The sequence below is a fragment of the Hippoglossus hippoglossus genome, chromosome 20 (assembly GCF_009819705.1).
Source record: "Hippoglossus hippoglossus isolate fHipHip1 chromosome 20, fHipHip1.pri, whole genome shotgun sequence".
NCBI classification, from domain to species: domain Eukaryota; kingdom Metazoa; phylum Chordata; class Actinopteri; order Pleuronectiformes; family Pleuronectidae; genus Hippoglossus; species Hippoglossus hippoglossus.
Window position 1 is genome coordinate 6239047 of NC_047170.1, and position 18859 is coordinate 6257905.

General features: G+C 42.5%; 1 protein-coding gene across 1 annotated transcript; it reads right to left on the reverse strand.

Moving 5' to 3' along the window:
* Window positions 1-7262: 7262 nt before the first annotated feature.
* LOC117754312 (ankyrin repeat and SAM domain-containing protein 6-like) lies at window positions 7263-18552 on the reverse strand. The gene is given in 20 exon segments (XM_034573178.1): window positions 7263-8733; window positions 8861-8957; window positions 9240-9356; window positions 9608-9675; window positions 11112-11304; window positions 11400-11441; window positions 11481-11555; window positions 11558-11631; window positions 11751-11913; window positions 12011-12205; window positions 12877-12926; window positions 13080-13317; window positions 13446-13597; window positions 14304-14410; window positions 14588-14792; window positions 15355-15399; window positions 16362-16512; window positions 16717-16915; window positions 17028-17246; window positions 17918-18552. Coding segments are annotated over 20 exon segments (2772 nt in total). The 5' UTR covers window positions 18250-18552; the 3' UTR covers window positions 7263-8683.
* Window positions 18553-18859: the final 307 nt, after the last annotated feature.

The following is an 18859-nucleotide window of genomic DNA, read 5'->3' on the forward strand; positions in this document are numbered from 1 at the left end:
GACATGTCGAGCTCTTCGCACGCAACTCTCTGCCTCACAAACACAACAGCGACACACACACACAAGCACATACACACGAGGCTTATGCTGCATTCAAGAACTCCCTGTAAATGGGATACAGAGACATTTTGAGGGGAGCTTGCTCTGACCTGAGAGAAAAAGGCACACACCATGCTCATGTGAAATAACACATTCATGCAGGCTTCCGATTTCTAAGCGCTAGTTTAAGCAGAGATATGATATTGCGTCTTGATCTTAAAGGTTCAGTGTGTAAGGTTTGGGTGAAGGAGATCTATTGGCAGAAACTGAATATAAATTAATCCTAGTGATGTTTTCCCTAGTGTGTGATCTTCTAAATTGTACAAATTGTTGTTTTCTTTAGCCTATGTTTACATACTTTATAATTACATCAGTAGTGGGTCCTCTCTACGGAGGCTGCCATGTTTTTTACAGTTGTCTAAACTGGACATACTAAAAACCTTTTGAGTTTGTATGATAACTGAAGGCTACCACAGGTTCTCTTATATGTTTGGAAGTGGAAGCTGAGGTGCATGAGGGGTATTCAGCCGCAACATGAAACTTCACTATTAGATGTCACTAAATTCTACACTGAACCTTTAACACTGTCACCTGTCTGATTTGCAAACTACATTCTTCAAACTTCAAAAATAGACTGTTAACAAGCGTCACTTGATAAATGGCATTGCTTTGCATGATATCAGACTTTAATGTGTTTAAACTTTAGCAAACTATTTGCCTACTCCTACTTATACAGCCACAATAATAATTTAACTTTCTCCAGAGGGGCAACTCAGTCAAAAGAGGGCAACCGGGCAGTTGCTCGGCCAGCCAAGTATTTTCATTCATCAAAAAAAAAAAAAGGGTTGTATTGCTACTCTGAACTGTATTTATGTCCCACTTGCGTTAAACTGCGTGTGCTTCCCTATTGAGCTCCCTCTACGTTTGCATATTTCCGAGGAGTCATTGAACGCAGCGGGAGACCTCAGAGCACAGCCGCGCGCGGCGAACACACACAGAGTGAGCAGCTCGAGAGGAGGGATCACACGCGAGGGGCAGCGCGCGGATCAGACACCGACCTGCGGGACTCACAGCGAGGCTGCCCGCGGTGGAAGCGGCTCGAGGAGCGGAGGCTGGAGCTGCAGGCGCCCGGTAAAGGGGGAAGAAGGACGGAGGGTGGACGGGACCGGAGCGGACGAAGCGATCAGACACTGCGGGACATGTTTTTATGTGTTTAAAACCAAAACAAAAGCATTAATGTGGCGCGGATCTAAATCGAGGCGCTGGACAAAATGTGATTCCGCCGTGAGTGTGACAGGAATAACTGAGCATCTAATGTGATCGATACTCATGTGCAGAAATGATGGTTGATGGTTTTGAGTTTCTTAATAATTAAAGTGCAAAATCTATACCATTTTATTTTGTTATTACAAGTGTTGTGATCATCAGGTTGAACTGACTGGGCTCAGTTTGAATTATCGTTCGATTAATTGACAAGCGACAGACGATGCTCAGTGTTTATAAAAGGTGGAGTTATGTGCCCTGAAACCACTGCGGGTCAAATTGAAATATTGAATTCGTTTACCGGTTATAGCAGATTTACAGTAAAGTAATGCAAATTTAAGATTATAATAAATGACACAGTAGTAAAGGGTTGAAAACAAAGCATCAATTGTACATTTGATCTCGAGGCACATGTTTTTTTTCTGCTGGAGAACTTCCTTGTTTCTATTCGGTGCTGCTGCTTAGCACATGCCTGCAGAGGTAACTGGACAAGACATCGACACTATAGCTGCAAATACACAGAGCTCTGATATCTGTCTGTTACGCTATGCTCATATGATTCTGCACTGGATGTATGCAGTTGTAAATAAAGGACACACATAATAAATCAGATGCTTTACTGATAAAAGAACCACTTAGCTCGGCTATTATAATTCCAACATGTTTTTGTGTGCTTTCATTTTGTAAAGAAATAAACAGTATACCCTTTGACTTTAACTCAACAAAAGTGACATACGATATATTGGATCAGTTGTGTGTTGTCCTGGATAATCAGCCCTGCACATGCACGTGTGTAGGCTGCATGACAGTCCACTGTGCTGCACCCTAGTGGACAAATCTATGCACTACTAACAGCCAAGTATACCCTTTGAGCGCACACAGCTTATTGTGTATTTATGTGCAGTAAATCATGCAGGATGATGGCAGAGATACACTTTTCTTCTTTAAATAAAGATGACATAGTAGAGGAAAATCCCCTCGGTGATGATGTGCCACATGTGATTACACCTTCACACACACACACACACACACACACACACACACACACACACACACACACACACACACACACACACACACACACACACACACACACACACACACACACACACACACACAGGCAGTGGAGATCAGTGTGTGTTGAGATGCTTTGAATGAGCAGAGAACAAAGAGAAAACAGAAGCCAGTGGAAACAACACAGTAACTTATAAGCACAACGATCAATTACCATAATCAAGGCAAATGTGATCACTCACTTCTATTAAATTCAGTATCTAAACATACCATTGCACGACATGCTCTCCCTGACAAACAAATAATTAAAACAAATTGACAGAATTGGATCACATTCTGTGCAGCCCTGTGATATCTGCACCCTGACACAGCAATGATCTGCACTCAAAGACAGCAGGACAGTCTGTGGTCACATGACCAATATGTGGCCATGTGATGTGGCTCCGCCTACCAAGATTATTTTGGGAGAGCTCTGAGAAATGTTTGTCTAACTAAAGCTTTAATCTGTAAAATGAGGAGACCTCCGCAGACCCACAGAAGCCAGAGGGATTCAGAATAAATCACTGTTTAATCACCACTGGTCCTCATCAATGTCAGAACTAATGCAGTCAGTGTATGAGAGGAGCAGGACTCAACCCCTTGTCCCTGACATTGATGTGACAATGAAACCTGACTCATCTAAAATTCAAACCTCATTCTCCTTCTCTCCCGGCTCTGCTTCAAAACGTAGAATGTCTTGTTACGCAACAGTGGGATTGCACCTTTGACAGAGCAGATGGCTGCCTGTCATGGTGCTGTGTGATGTTTCATTTGTTGTGACAGGTGGGGTTGGGGATCTGCGGAGGTCCTGAGGTCATGTTAACACTGTCAATGGCTGCCATTAAAGTTACAGGGGGGCTTTGGTATCAATGTAAATCCACTGGCAACACTATCCAAGCTGCCCTCCAGATTAGCCCAGGCTTAAAGCTCCACTAACACTGCTGGGACAGACCTTTGCACGCAAACCACATGTGTGTGTGTGGGCGCACGGCTGTTTCCACTGTGCCCGCGCGCATGTGTGCATGCAGTACGAGTTTGAGTATGTGGCTAAATACGCATTTCAGAATAATGAGCGCAGAGCAAAACAGCACTCAGTGAAGGCAATCTACCAGGTGCAATAGTGTGTCTCTCATTGATTAAGATGTCTCCGTTAGTATCACCATGGGATTTCAGGAGACGTGCATGGCCGTGACGTGAGAAGTCTGATTCTAATGGACATTCATTATTAATGGGAGGGTCAATGCCGGAAAGCACCAAACATACACTAATTACATCTCTGTCGCTGTCATTTAGGGCAAGTCCTTTGTGTCATTGATTGATACGAGATTGCTCAGTGAGACAAAACAGTCAAACTCACGCATACAGTAGTATATCTAGACCATATTCATAATTAAGCCCATGTGCATCATTAACCGTGTCTAGGTGGGGTCATTAGAGGGGCTGACCTCAGTCACAGAGGACCCTGAACTCTGACAGTGGTAAAGAATGGACCGGTGTAGTTGTGCTGTTGCAGAGCACGAATGCCATGGTCAGGATTTGTTGAGCTGCAGTGTAATCCATGTCAGCATTGAGTTGTTAATGGACGAGACCAGCTCAAGTGGTACTGTGAGGTCAGGACCCCCGAGACCTGCAGGGAATACGGTACAGACATACGACACATGTATGCATGCATGCTTTCATGAATACAATAAACAATAGTGCGGTTTCAGCTGTTCTTGTTCGTCCACCGAGACACTGGGCCTTTAGTGTTTGATATCACAGCTGAGTAGTCTAATGTTTTTCAGGGTGCAAGAATTAGATCAGCTTTGACTAGATAGGATACACACCTTTAATCCAGGACAAATTTACACAAAGAGGCACACAGCAAAATAGCGGTGCTGACATCATATAAATACTACAAAATGAGACGTGACTGATCCTCCATTATTGATCTGTAAGGCTTTGAGATTCAGTAGTATAATTGTAGCCCATGAACAGGACATTATATCTGAGGGGTATTGGGACTTCTAAAGTGTGTACATCTCTTGTGCAAGTATAATACCACCACCATGTATCACCAGAACTATAGTCTTTGTTCCTGCAAATAACATTTTCACCATTATGTTGTAATAAGCTCCAAATGAGTATTTGGTGTTATGCTTGTTACATGTCACGTAGCTGTATCACCCAGGAGCCAAATACTACACAATACATCTCACACTTGTGCTTTGCTGTCACGGTTCTGTCAGTCCCTGTATCAAGAGCTGTGTCAGTCGCTTTAAGAGGGAAAATCTTATGTCGGGCCTCTGTGGGGATAATCTTTTGTTGACATTTGGATTTGGGATTTTCAATGGTTGTTTCATGGTCTGTACCAGGGTCAGATGGAGGTTGTCTTCCTCCTCTGCTCCCCTCAACCTGCTCCATACCATGTGTGTTGTTCTGTTTTCATGTGCGAAGTCCACAGAAAAAAAGAGGGGCACACGGAGAAAGACATAAAAAGATTTTCAGTGTTATGTAACACCAAGGAAGCTGGGAAACCCTGCAAGCAAATGAGTCACAAATGAATGTTGACAGCGGAAGGCAAATGTGAACTCAGGCAGCAACTCTTTGTTTGGACACAGTTTGCACCAACAAGTCCCAGGCTATGATAGTCGAGCATGCTGACTATTGGATATGCTGCAGCTGTCATCAACAACAGTTTAAAATGTTAGCAGTTTGATGGATGTGTGAAAGCGCTGTCAGGTCCTCAGACAGAAAGAAGGTAAAGCAGATGGGGAAAGTGAAAAATATGAGGTCCAGTGTCCTCAGAGTGGAAGCTCCAGAGGGTTCAGCTCAGTCCTCCAATCCCTGCACCCTATTAAATCACCCAGTTATCCTCAGTTTGGCTGGTTCGCATTCATGTTCCCTAACACCAACATTCACAGATAGAAATGCACACATACACACACACACATCATAGCCCTAGGTGATGCACATCTGAAAACCGCACTGGCTTGTACAGCCAGAGGCCGATGGCCACAAAGTGAATCTCACGGTAATGGCAGCCCAGCTTCTGGAGAAGACTCTGACAGACTGGGACAAACTAGAATTAGAAAAATATTTTTTACATTATTTATCATTTACATTATGATATCACAGTGAGGCTGACTTTTGACCTTTTGAAAATAAAAACCTATTTAATGTATGAGACATGTGTGATTTAGCTTCTTAATAAGTATGAATTCTCAAGTTAACTCCAACAATGTGCCTAGTGAGGTCACAGTGACTTTGGGCTTTCAAAATCTTATAGCAGTCCAAGCAAATGTTTGTGCTAAATTTGGAGAAATTCCCTCAAGGCATTCCAGAGACAACGTGTTCACAGGTATGGGACGGACAGACAACCTGAAAACATACTACCTCCGGCCGCAGCTGTCGCCGGCAGGATTCTATATCCGACAGAATTGGGTTGGCAAAATGTGGCACCACTGGGAGAAACTTCCTTTGCATTTCATCTCAGCCTAAAATTTTACACACACAACCATGATGGAGCAAAGCATCATCACAATTCATGAAGATTTAAATTGTATATTTCTTTTGAAACAATGATAGGAGTCCTGAGAGAAGCGAAGTGGGACACATTTTCTCACGATCATTACGTCATGATTAACTGCTCCAATCGATACTTACTGTATGCTCCGTGAGCTCTCCTGAATTTAGAGTTTGGATTCAGACAGAATCAAGTTCCTTTTATCAGCCGGTTTTACCACAGACAAGACCAGTTGAAACCTATGAGGCAAACACCTTGCCTAGTAGCAGAGGTGGTTCAAATTCCTCAAAAAGGGAAAACATTATGGTTTCTATTTCTTGAATCCTTAATGAAGTGACTGTCTTCTCTCTGGGTTATTACTAACATCACTGAGTCTGTGACCTCCATGCATCTGTGTCCATAGTTTCTGACAACAACATGACTACCGTATTGACAGTTACAGTCAACGCAATTAAATATTACTCAATCCAACCAAAACCTTATGTGAGTGAAAACAATATGAGGGGAAACTGAATGAGTCACGCCATTTGCTGCCCACATGCCACAGTGATGCTAATAAATTCCAAATGTATTTCTCTCTCGTCCAGTTTGTTACAGCTCACACATGGTACTGTACGTCTGAGCACTCAATCTGCCACAGTCCTGGAGAGGAAAGCTTCCCTGCACTGAGCGATGCTTTTCATTAAACTCTGCAGGAACCCTGTCGCCTGCCTGTCGGGCCAGTCTATAACCAGGTCATCAATAATCATTTCAGCAACGGCAGTGTGTTGCGATTTGGTCGTGTTTGGGGTTGATCTGCTTTTCTGAATGTTGGTCAAAGTGGTTTGAGGCAATCGCAGTCATTGCAAACCAACACATTTTTCAGCTGCTCTTGCTCACATGGTGACAGTAGCTTCAACAAACAAAAACAAACATGTTTGAAACGTCATTTGCTACTGAGAATCCCTAAAAGCATTAATCAGGTCCAGGTTCAAACTGTGTGTTTCTCAGCAAACATGAACAGTCAGACACAAAGAGGCCCTTCTCACCTTCATCTGCTGAAATCCAAGTTTTATACGTGTTGGTACGAGCAGGATTTTGTGGCAGGAAAGCCAGTATCCAATATCCAGCCGACCAATTTGTGACATGGAGACTACAGCCTTGTTGTATTATATTTAGCCTATTTACATTGTGGCTACATGTGGCAATTCAGCATGATGGTAATGCAAAAACGAAGTATCGCTGAGTCAACAAACTGGCAAAGTTGCTCAGATAGATCCATATTAAAATTACAGACGTACTCTACTGATCGCACCAGAAGAATTGAGGCTTTAGCAGCAAAACTCCTGAGTGTATATACATAATTCAGACTGAGTTTTACTGCAAAAGATAAAAATAAATCATTAACCAGAGAACAAAGTCATATTTCTTCACTTTAATGTGACTGCCACACTGAAGGAGAGCCCTTAGTCTGAACATATGCAGAGCAGGGTCTTAAAGTGTTCACTACAGCGCGACAGTTTCACTGTGGTCATTTATTGCATCAAGAGAAGGTCGCTGCCATCTTGTGGCATACAGATGGTTTTACATTATGGGTTTTGTTTTTACATACTGTATCATTTTACTACAAACAGAGCTGGACCAACTATTGAACCCTATTGAATAAATTCTGTTTCAGTTCAATTTGTTTCATTTTGCATTTTTTACTTTTGACACACATTTCATTTCTGTTTTGTGATTCAAGTCATCATCAAGAGTCCCTTAAAAAGGAGCACAGTGTGTTTATTCATGTTTTCCTGACACACTACATGACTAAACAGGATATGCTGTCATCTGATATTTAACCGACCCATCCTGACCTTCATCACAGCCCATCATTTGGATTTAAGACATGGATCGTAAGTACCTGATATAGCGGCTCCATCTGTCTGAATATGGATCTAACGTCTTTTAAATGCTGGAGCCAGATGCACAAACATAGAACAGGCTCAGTGGAAACTTTTGCTTAATGTACCTCTTCCCAAAAAAAAAATGTAATTGTAAAATGCTCCCAAAAATGTTTTTGCCAATATCTTCTCATCTCAAGTCCAACAGGATCTTAAACAGTAAAAAAAACATTTACTTATTACATCATAACAGCACAGTCTTGACTGAAAATCCTCTGTTTACGCAGTGGTCCGTGAATTCAAGACAAATTAAGAAAACAACAAAAAAGCAGTCGAAAAGACAGGATGATTAAAAATATAGTTTGGCTTATGTCCCTTTAACTTTCTTCATTAGTTTTACTCCTTCTGCAGCTTTTCAGTCATTTAAATTGGTCGACAGTCACATTATTACTAGGTAATAATACATATCAAACTCATAATCTCTCTTTCACCTGATTTACCACTTTTACAATACATATGCTGGATCTCTCACATTTTCTCAGATAAGATAAAAACAAACTCTCCAGGCTCACACTTACTGCTCTGTAACCTCTCCATATAACTTGTGTGCTGCTTTAGCACTCGATGAGACAACCGACTCATTATGGCAAACAATTTGCCACACATGGCGCGCTTTGTCCAACCGAGGCAGGGTGCTGGACTCAGCCAGCCCTGCGTCACACCGCTCCTGCTTTAAGATCCAAGAGGAAAACATTAAGGTAGTTTGGTTTCTGCGAGGTCCTGTAAAGGCAGAGTATCAGGGCCTGCTTGGTCGTTGTTGTAGTGTCCTCTAGTGGTCTGAGACACCGTCGTCCAGGAAACTCCATTTTATTTTCCCCTTGGTTATGCGTCAGCAGCAACGTCACTCTTATTTTTAAGTACCTTTGGTGAACTCCCTGACGGGTATCAGGGCTGCTGGCTACCTCTTGCTGGAGGAACGAACTTGGTGCCTCATCCAACCTGTTGGAGCTGATAAAGACAAGCAGAGAGAGAGAAGAAGATAAAGAGGTAGAGGGAGAGATTATGATGTCGTCTTTGCATGTACTCACTTCAGTGCAGCAGAGTGCAAAACGTAGTGTTAACATTTGACACTCACAGCGTGGTTCACCTGGTTGTCTCGGGTTACTGGCACTGCTACCAAAGGACGACTGGAAGTTATGGATGGTCTCCTGAAGAATCTGCCTCTCTCGACCCTGGTGACAGCCAACAAATATACACAGCTTTTTGTAGGAAAATATGACATTCTTGAAGGAAATAAAGTGTCTGTTTATAAAGTATCCATGTAAGTTGTTTGCTTAAAATAACTCGATCTGTCTCTGCTGGCTAAACAGTTTGCTACAAGACAATGTTGGAAGAAAAAACTGAAGTGGAAAGACCATACATTCAGATGAGAGAGAGCACTGGAGAGCACTGGAAACACCACTGCAAGTAAAACACATAGCATAGCAGTATATTCTATTTTGAACTAAATGAACCTTTCCAGCATTGAGCTCTGATATGGCTGCCAAGATCTGTTGTCTGGGTCCGTCTGTTTTAATGCCCAGCTCCTTCAGGTCGCCATCTGTCAGAGTCAAGAACGCCTCCATGTCCACCTAGAAGGAGGGAAAAGAAGAACAAGGGTCAAAAGATTATATGAAACATGCGATGAATTAAACATTTAACACGAGTATAACTCTGGTATACTCCGTTCCATGCAGTACCGATGGACACTGTTCAGTGATGCAGTCAGGGGAAAACACTTCCCTTCGCACTGACAACTAAAAACTCAAACTCTACTATAACAAAGGAGGAAAACAGACTTTATAGTTGAAGGGAAATGTTTTGGACACAAAATAAAGAATACCTCCTGTTCCTCAAATATGGGTTGGTATTTCTCCAGGGACAGTTTCTTCAAGATACTTGACAGCTCATCTGTTTTTCCCAAAAAAACAAAGACAAAATTAATCTATGATGTGATGCAAGTGCTAAAAACTTGGCACATGTGGCCGGTAGACTTTTTGTGTGTGTCTGGTCGAACTGGGCCATATGGCTCAAAAAAATGCATCTCAGTATTTTGTCTTTTAACTATAGATAGAAGTGTAGATGTAAAGAGATATGATTGAGGCGTTCTTATAATAAGAAAATAAAGTTGCATTAAAAGTCTAACCAACTAAGTTAGACTGTATTTTACATTGATGTAACTTATAAACGAGCAACCCTTGGAATCATCAAGTTGTCAATAACAAAGACTGGCAGAAATAATTAAGCACATACAGCACAAGAAAATAGTTTTTCTATTTCCACTAAATTATTTTTGGTCTTTATTGACCCCTATGTTGAGGGGGTGGGTGATACGACCTAGAATTAATAACAGAATTTTTCACCTTTTTATATTTTTCTTTCTGTAACTGGTTTTGTCGTTAAAGTGTGGAAGTGGTAAACGATGCCAAGAGTGACACAGTGTGGCTTTGGGACATGCTCCACTGGTGCTGGTTGCTCACACGTTGGTTTTTGGATCCGGTGCGGGTCGCTTCCTCAAATTCATGGACATGAGTTTTTTTAAAGTGGAACAGGTTGCTTGTGTTTCCATCTTTTGCTGTGATGACACAGTGACAAAGCTTGCATAATAGAGTGTGGATACCCGATTCGAGCCCATTGGGACCAGGTGAGATGTGTACACACATTTTGAACTGATATTCAGGTTTGGGTCGGGTTCTGTTACATTGGCTGAACTATCTATTACTTGAATGTTTTTACTGCACTTGTCTGTAATCTGTGAAAACATGCAATAACCATGCATGTCTGGGACAGGGTAACACAAACTCATTGCAGCTTGCATTCACTGCATCAGGCTTGAGTCGCGTGCGGACATAAACAATTAAATGCCTACCATTGAAGTTCGGGTCGGGCTTAATTAAGGTTCAGACAGAAAAATGCGACCTGAGCCGCACTCAAATGAGGTTCCTCCTTTAGTGGAAAAAGTATTTCCTCTCCTGTGCCCGCCTCTGTGTCACGGCCTGGTTCTGACACTCTTTAAGATTTAATGTTTATGCTTTATTTGATCAGTGGGGCTGTTCTCTTTCATGAAGGGGCATTTTCATTTGCTACAAAGATATACTGTATAAGGACAAGTATTCAAACCACAACTGAGCATTTGAGGAAAATAAAATGCTTTATTTTTTATGATTAGGCTATTGATGTATGACGGTGATGAAAATATTGTACAATCCATGTCGTGGTGCACTAATACACTGGTGAGGACTATGACACAGGTGTACCGTCCACCCCTAGTGGATTATCAACATCTATTGGTCTCCCTCCTATCACACAATAATTCCAGAATAACCCTGCATTCACTGTGTTGTTACCTTCATCAGTGATGGTCCCACTGCTGGAGCCTCCACTGCTCTTGGAGCGAGGATGGGAAGAGGCTGAGGACAGAGAGTCTCCCTGCCCAGTAGGAGCCTTTGGCGTTGGGGAAGGAGACGGTGTCAAGGTGGGGGACGTGCTCTTGGAGGTGGAGGAATTCCCTGACTGAGGTCTCTTCTTCAACTCCATCTTCTACAAAGTAACAAAGGAGGACAGTAACACCATTTCAATGACATGTTAACTTTGGCTTTCCTACACACTTGTCACAGTGATATCAGTAAGGAAACACAACACAAACCCTTCTTGAGTGGATGTCGGAGGCGACCAGGCTTGTGTGAGTTTGGATGTCAGGGAGGCTGATATCAGGCAGTGGCAGGCCAGGTGCTGGGGCTGGCAGTGGGGGTTGGCTCTGTGACTGGCTGTGCTGTTTCTCTGGAGCTTGGACCTTCACATCTATAAGGCCAGCTGCTCTCTTCCTTTGGGCTGCTATCTGGGAGAGAACACTGTCTGCACTGCCCCCTGGTGGATGGAGGAAGTCAGAGTAAGGATAATATTTTAGTTAATATACGATACTTAGATTTTATGCTTGCAGATAATGGCTGTGTTTTGTTTTGCAGTTGATTTGTGTTTGTTTGAACCTGAACGGTTGTGAGAGTCCCGGTTGAGCCCTGCCACTCCATTGGAGCCACCGGAGGAGTGGGGGGAGTGGTAGTGACCAGAGTTAGAAGGAGAGGAGGAGGAGGGCCCCTTTGGGATGCTGGGAAACTTCATGGACCTGCTAACCACACGACTGATAGACGTCTAATAAATAAAGGAAAGAGGAGGAGATGATAGCAAATGATGACGAAATGCAGAGAGGGGTTTCACCAGCTCCAGTCCATCACATACAAACACTCACGATATCTGAGTTTCCACTGCTGTTTAGTTTCCTTTGGGGCGGCATGGGCAGGCGTGGCGCTTCAGTCTTTCCCTCCCTGAGGAGACGTGAACGGTCCGAGTTCCACGGCTCGAAGTTAGATGGAGGCAGGAAGGGAGGGATCACAGCTTTCAGCTTGTCATTGGGCAGACGGGTCAAAGGCGCACCACTTCTCAACTACAGGAGATAGAAAACACATTATAAGAATAATCTTTATTCATACAGCACCTGTTAAAATAATATGCATATTGTATAAAAGTAACAATCCTAACACTAAACCCCATACATAATCTATATATACAGTGGCTTCAGGAAGTATTTAGACAGCATTTTTGCACATCAATCTACACTCGAAAATTTGGCAACATTCTTCCTAAACCTCTCCGTCCAGTAAATCTATAACCAGTAACCAGGCCAGAGGTGGGCCAGGCAGGGTCCCTGGTCAGAATTTATGGAACGATGAATACTGCAAGATAGATTTAGAAGATAGAACCGAAGATAGATTTTTTTAATGATATTCAGGTTCCGGTCAGGTTCTGTCACATTGGCTGGGCTATCTACTTGATTTGTTTCACTTAACCTGCCTGTAATCAGGGGAAAACCTGGGTACGGACACAAAAAAAGAATCAGTGTCGGGGTCCTGCTTGGCTAATATTTGTCTCAGGCTAAGTCAACTTCAGACTTAGTTGATTAATTTCAACTGTATTCTACGACACAAAACGCCATAAAAATATGAAACAAGTCCAGCTAAGCTCTCTAACTTTCTGAGGTTCTATAAGGTAATTTATTTTGTTAAAGAAGTTTGATGAAATCTACAATGAAACATACTTAAAAATAAATATTCCTACCAGTGTGGTTATAAGGAAGTCCTCCTTCTCTGAGGATGACCTGCAAAGACCTGGAAAAGGGATCATAAAGCACATTTACACATTCTCTCTTGCATGTCCTATTATGTACACTACATGGATCATGTACATATGCAAAACTACATTTACACTAAACATCTGGCGTCATTAATGTTTAACAGATTGACGTTACCACGATGGCTCACCAGTATCTTTGCTCTTGACAGCCCAGGCTGTGCTGACGTCGTTTCCTCCCAGGGCTGGAGTTGGTGCTAGCGCCCCGTTAGTCACGGCACCAGGTTTTCTACTCGCCTTCATTGTTGCATCCAGTGAACTTTCAGCATCGTCTGGGAATGGAGCCAGGCGATTGGACGATAGGCCGTGCCTCAGGGTGTGAGTCAACTTGAGCCGCCGGAACCTATTTGACATCCTACTCCACCAGGACTGTAAGAGGGTGCAGTCAAACATGTAAGCATCACGTATATATGGTTTCTATACCTTTTAATGATGATTTTTAATTTACAGCGTTAACAAATGCACAGAATATTTAAGTAACAGGATGTGTCTTTTACCTTAAGGCCTCCCTTGTCATCAGGTGGCACAGGGACGTTGTTGAGGGACTGCCGACTTTTGGAGCGAGTCACTAAGGCTCTGCCACGGTGTTTCGACTTGTCTTTATCGACTTGCATACACACTGATGCTAACAGACGCACCAGCTCCGTGTCTGAGAAAATCCAGAGTCGACACAGAGAAGAAAAAAAGGATTCAGTGTGTGATAATCAAACGCCATGGAAACTACACAGCAGAGATTGTGTCAAGTGTTTCCTTCCATGTTTGTAACAATAAAGACAAATCCGTCATAACTTTAATAACACATTAGAAAATGATTTCAGCTTTCTGGTTGTCCTTTTTAATGAGTGAATTGTGTTGAAGTCCCCATTGAAACAACAGCTTTTCAATCAAATGCCACAACAGTGATGATTGAGTTAGTTGAGTGAAATTTGGGACAAATTATTTGGGCTGCAGCTAATGATTCTTATCATTATGATTTATTTTCTCAAATTAATGCTTTAATAATTTGGTTTGAAAAACCTCCATCACAACTTTTCATAGCCCAAGCTGAAATTATCAGTCAGATAATCATTTACAGTACTATTAAGAAACACTAATATAAAATACTAATATTCAAGACAATGGAAGATCATGAGATGTGGTTGAAAGCTTTTGAGAAAGTTAGCAAATGGGCCTTGAGTTCAAATTAATTTACTAATACAAATATTCACATTTGAGAAGGTATTTGGTATTTTTCATTTAAAAAATTTCTCTGATTCAAAATCAAATATCAGATATCAAATTCAGAAAGATTTTTTTTTGTTTATTTCAACATTTTCCTGAAGCACCGAAGAACAGAGCAATGATAGTGTGGGTACCTGGGTCATTCAACAGCATAACCAAATCAAAGGCTGTGTATCCATTCTTAGCTCGAAGGTTGACGTCAGCGCCTTGACTCAGCAGGTACTTGACTATGTCTTTGTTACTGTAGGAAGGAAGGAGGAAGAGAGGAGAGAATGTACGCAAGTACAAAATCTAATTACATATCCAATCAAATTCCCTGTTTTTACTAAATAGTGAGCCATTAAATGATCAATTTACTATTTTAATTAAAATGTGAAAAACAGGTTATCACCATTATCCCTCATTTGCCTTGTCTTACCCGTGATAGGTGGCCTGCATTAGTGCAGTCCACCCATGGACACCGTCTTGTTTGTCTATGTCAGCATTTTTCTCCACCATCAGCTGGACTACTTCTAACTGGCCGCTCACCGCTGCCATCATCAGAGGTGACGCTCCCTCCTGGCTGGATGAATTCACCTGAGTAGGATCCTCCTCCAAGATCTCTTTGACTAGCTGGGAATTCCCTGAGTTAACATAGAACATACATATGATTAGTATCTATACAAATATATGGACTTGACTGTGTTTTCTTGTCAATGTCCTCAGCCAAAATGCCGTTTTCTTGGAATTTTGTTTTTTATCTCTGCCAAGGAGGCTATGTTCACTCAGCAGGATTATGCAAAAACTCCAGAACAGATTTCCACAAAACTTGATGGAAGGGTGGGACATAGAGGAACTAATTCAATTTTGGCACGGATCTGGAAAAAAAGGCAGATCCAGGAATTTTTTCATAATTTCTTTTAACATTGTGAGATATGGTGTTTTCTGCCATTTTCACAGATTCCCCAGGGAATCATTTATGGATCTTGTCCCATATTTAGGGGAGTGATATCTATGTGTTTGCAGTTTGGTGCAGATCAAAATAAAAATCCAGATCCAGCAGATATAAATGTGGTTTCATAGGGGTAGTCTTTTTTCAGCCCTTGTACATTTGGTGCTGATCCAAATAAAGGGGCGAGTCCAGGAATTTTTTATAATCATTTGCTTTACCATTGCTAGATAGGACATGAATGTAATTTAACTTACCCAACTTCAGGGCACTGAACACATCTGGTCTTCTTCTCTCGTCATCTGTGAAGAAATGAGCGAAGACTGAGAGGAGAAGAGCGGTCTGACATCATTTGAAACAACAGTTCTACTGGCCAAGACTCCACTTGGCTCAGCACCATCAATGTGTGTGTATGTGTGTGTGTGTGTGTGTGTGTGTGTGTGTGTGTGTGTGTGTGTGTGTGTGTGTGTGTGTGTGTGTGTGTGTGTGTGTGTGTGTGTGTGTGTTTATGGGGGGGTTAAGTACAGAAACAATAATCACTACTTTTAAACAGAGAAAGAACACAAGAAAAAAAGAGCATTTTTAAAGATCCTGCACATGGCGCTGCAATTAAACTGTCCTAAATCCTCTGCTGAGAAGAGCTTTTGAACATCAAAGACAGAGAGACTGTTGGATTTTCTCTCACTTCAGTGTTAACTGCAATGCAAGACTCCTAAACTCTAACTGTGGCAGCACACAGATAAGAGGTAGAGACAGAGCAACACTTCTTGTTAAACGGTCTTGCACCAGCATTTATGTCTGTTCACAGTGAACCAGTACTGCTCCTCAGGTCCTCTGGTATGAGTCTGTTAGCTGTTCCAAAGTGCAAAACAAAATCCTTTGGTGAGGCAGCTTTTAATTTTTATGCCCCAAGCCACTGGAAAACTCTACCTGACGACCTGATGACAGCTGGAAGGGTTGAGATCTTTAAACTCAAGCTTTAAACCTCTCTCTTTAGCCTGGCTTTTGATAAAGTCTTATTTTATTGTATTTATTTTCTTAAATTTTATTCAGTTTTTTTTTCCTTTTAATTATTCATTTCTATGATCATAAATACCACCATGTAGTATGGTATAGTATGTTTTTATAGTGTAGTCATTCGTCAACACAATGCTGCCTTTTTCATACACTCTATATAATTATATTTGCACTGTAAACCAAGTACAGTAGCACGCTTTGACAATACTGTGTTTCATCATGAACATGCTGGGGAGTGAGGTCCTACCTGTCTGTGGTCGGACAGTGGTGATGGAGTCCAGATAGGCCTTGATGTCTCTCTGTTTCAGCTGCATGGCCAGTTCAAATGCCGTTTTAGACAGAACATTGATTCGATCTGGGTCAGCTCCACGTTCCACCAACTGCTGAGCTACAACCACCTTCAAAACAGACACGACTTTATTGTTTTCTTCTACAGAAGTTAGATTCATATACAGTGCCAAGATATTACTCCATCCAGACTTTTGCTGTTACTTTGTTATGAGTAAGGTCAAAACGTACGGCGATCCTATTCTAAGTAAATTAAACATATTGTCCATTTCATCTTTTGCTTTCTCCAACCAACCATTTGTCATTAGCCTCACCTTCCCACTGAGGGTTCCCACCATGAGTGGTCCCCAGCCAGTGGTCTTCTGGGAAAAGTTGACATCAGAGCCCCACTCTAGCAGCAGGCGCACCGTGGCCTCGTGGCCAAATTGACACGCCACCATCAAGGCTGTGATGTCCATGAATTCTCTGCAACTTCCTCCTTCAGGACAACCCTCCCCTCCAAAACCAGCCGCACTGTGGAAAAAGGATTCAGACCAGTACAAGACTTAAGATGTAATTCTAATCTCAACCTCTAAACTGAATTCTGCTTTATTCTAAGTGTGGGCTCCTAAAAAACAGCCCAAACCTGCAGCTGTTGTTGTTGTTGCCATTGGAAACCGCCTCTGCAGTGACAGCCAGATGATCATAGTCGTCCACATAGGCCCCACTCTCCAGGAGTAGTTTGATTACGTGAGTATGTCCCCCACGGGCGGCCATAGTCAGGACACTCGCACCCAGCCTGTTCCGTCCGTTGATCTCAGCTCCATTCTCCAGCAGGATGTGTGCAACAGTCAAGTGACCAAACCTGGCAGGAGAAAAGAGACACAGGAGAATAAGAGAGGGAGGGGAACTTAAATATCTAGTTTCCACCCAGATTAAGATGTTTCATCATGCATTCGATTTTTATTCTCTAAGGGGGTTAAGAATCTGGCAGTTGAAATAATTCGTTTGACAGTCAATATGAAAAAAAGGCACCAATTGTTGACCATTTGTATTGAAAAGTCCAATATGCTATGACTGATGAAATTCAGGTACAGCCCTGCATGGGAAAAACCTTTCTAGATCCTAGGAGGTGCAACATGTTGGACTCTAGAAGAGTATCGGCTCCTGATGTAAATGTTAAGTTATTATTCTAGGGTAATGAAAATGCAATGACTCTTAGTTGAAGTTGATTAACACAAATCATAACCTTGTTATGAATGTTGTTGGGGCCCAACCGATATGTGGGGCTGATGCGATACCGATATTAGGTAGTAAAATGCACTCTATCAGCCGATGCACATATCAAGAATATGGCAATTTATAAGATATTGCTTGATATTTTACAGTTTAACCATGAACCTTATTGTAAAATCCTTTTTTCTCCAGCCCTGGGAAAAACATTTAGAAAAACAACTAAATTTAGCAGATTTTTAATGGACTTTGGTGTGACCGGTGTGACCCTTGCTTCAGAACACAATGAAGAGTTCCACCTACCTGGCAGCCTGCATCAGCGGGGTCCAGCCGTAGTTGTTGCGGCTGTCTACCGAGGCTCCCTTCCGCAGCAAGAACCGGACCAGGTTCTCGTGTCCGCTGGCCGCGGCGAACTGCAGGGCGGTGTTGCCCTCCTCGTCCGTGCAGTCCACCGGCACCAGAGACAACATGTCCGCGGCGCCGCAGCATTCCGAGCCCGCTTCGGACCGCAGCCTGCTCTGCCGCCCGGACTCTTTCGGGGCTCCTGGCTCCAGGATGCCCCGGGCCGTCTCGTAGTCACCCTCATCGCAGGCACGGAAAAGCAGCAGGGAATCGGCGGCAACACCGAAATTCATCTCTTCATCTGCGGCGTTATTCCGTCTCCATTAAAAGTTATTTTGGTTTTAGTAAAGTTTCTCCTGTCAGTCTGCGGCGGCCTGTGTTTAGAAATCATGACGCACGGTGAAATAAAGTTTAGTCTCCGGGAGCATGACCGTCCTTCATCTTCTCTTTATCCTTCTTCTTCCTCTTATTCTTCCTTTTCTTCCGTTTCTTCTTCTCTGACACACTTCATGAAACTTTCTGCAAAAACTTGCTCCTATAAAACAAACAGTGGCGACCTGTTGTACCGGCACAGCCCCGGTTCCGTTACTCGTTCACAAATCACAGCACAGCACTCAACTTCCGCTGTCACCTTTTAAAACAAAAGCCTCCGTGTTTTTAAACTCTGACTTTTTAAACGCTAGATGCTGTAGTACCGGTCATGTGTCTGTTTTAAAACACAATACAGCCCGTTCCACCATTTAAGAGCCAGGACAGCAAACAGTTTTGATTTTGTTGAGTGGCTAGCTTTCCCTTGCAGTGAGGGAGTATGTAGTGCATAGTATGTTCAGTACTATTCGGCCTATGTCTGTGATTACATGACAGAACTGGTCATCAAAACATCAACCAAAATTACACAATCAA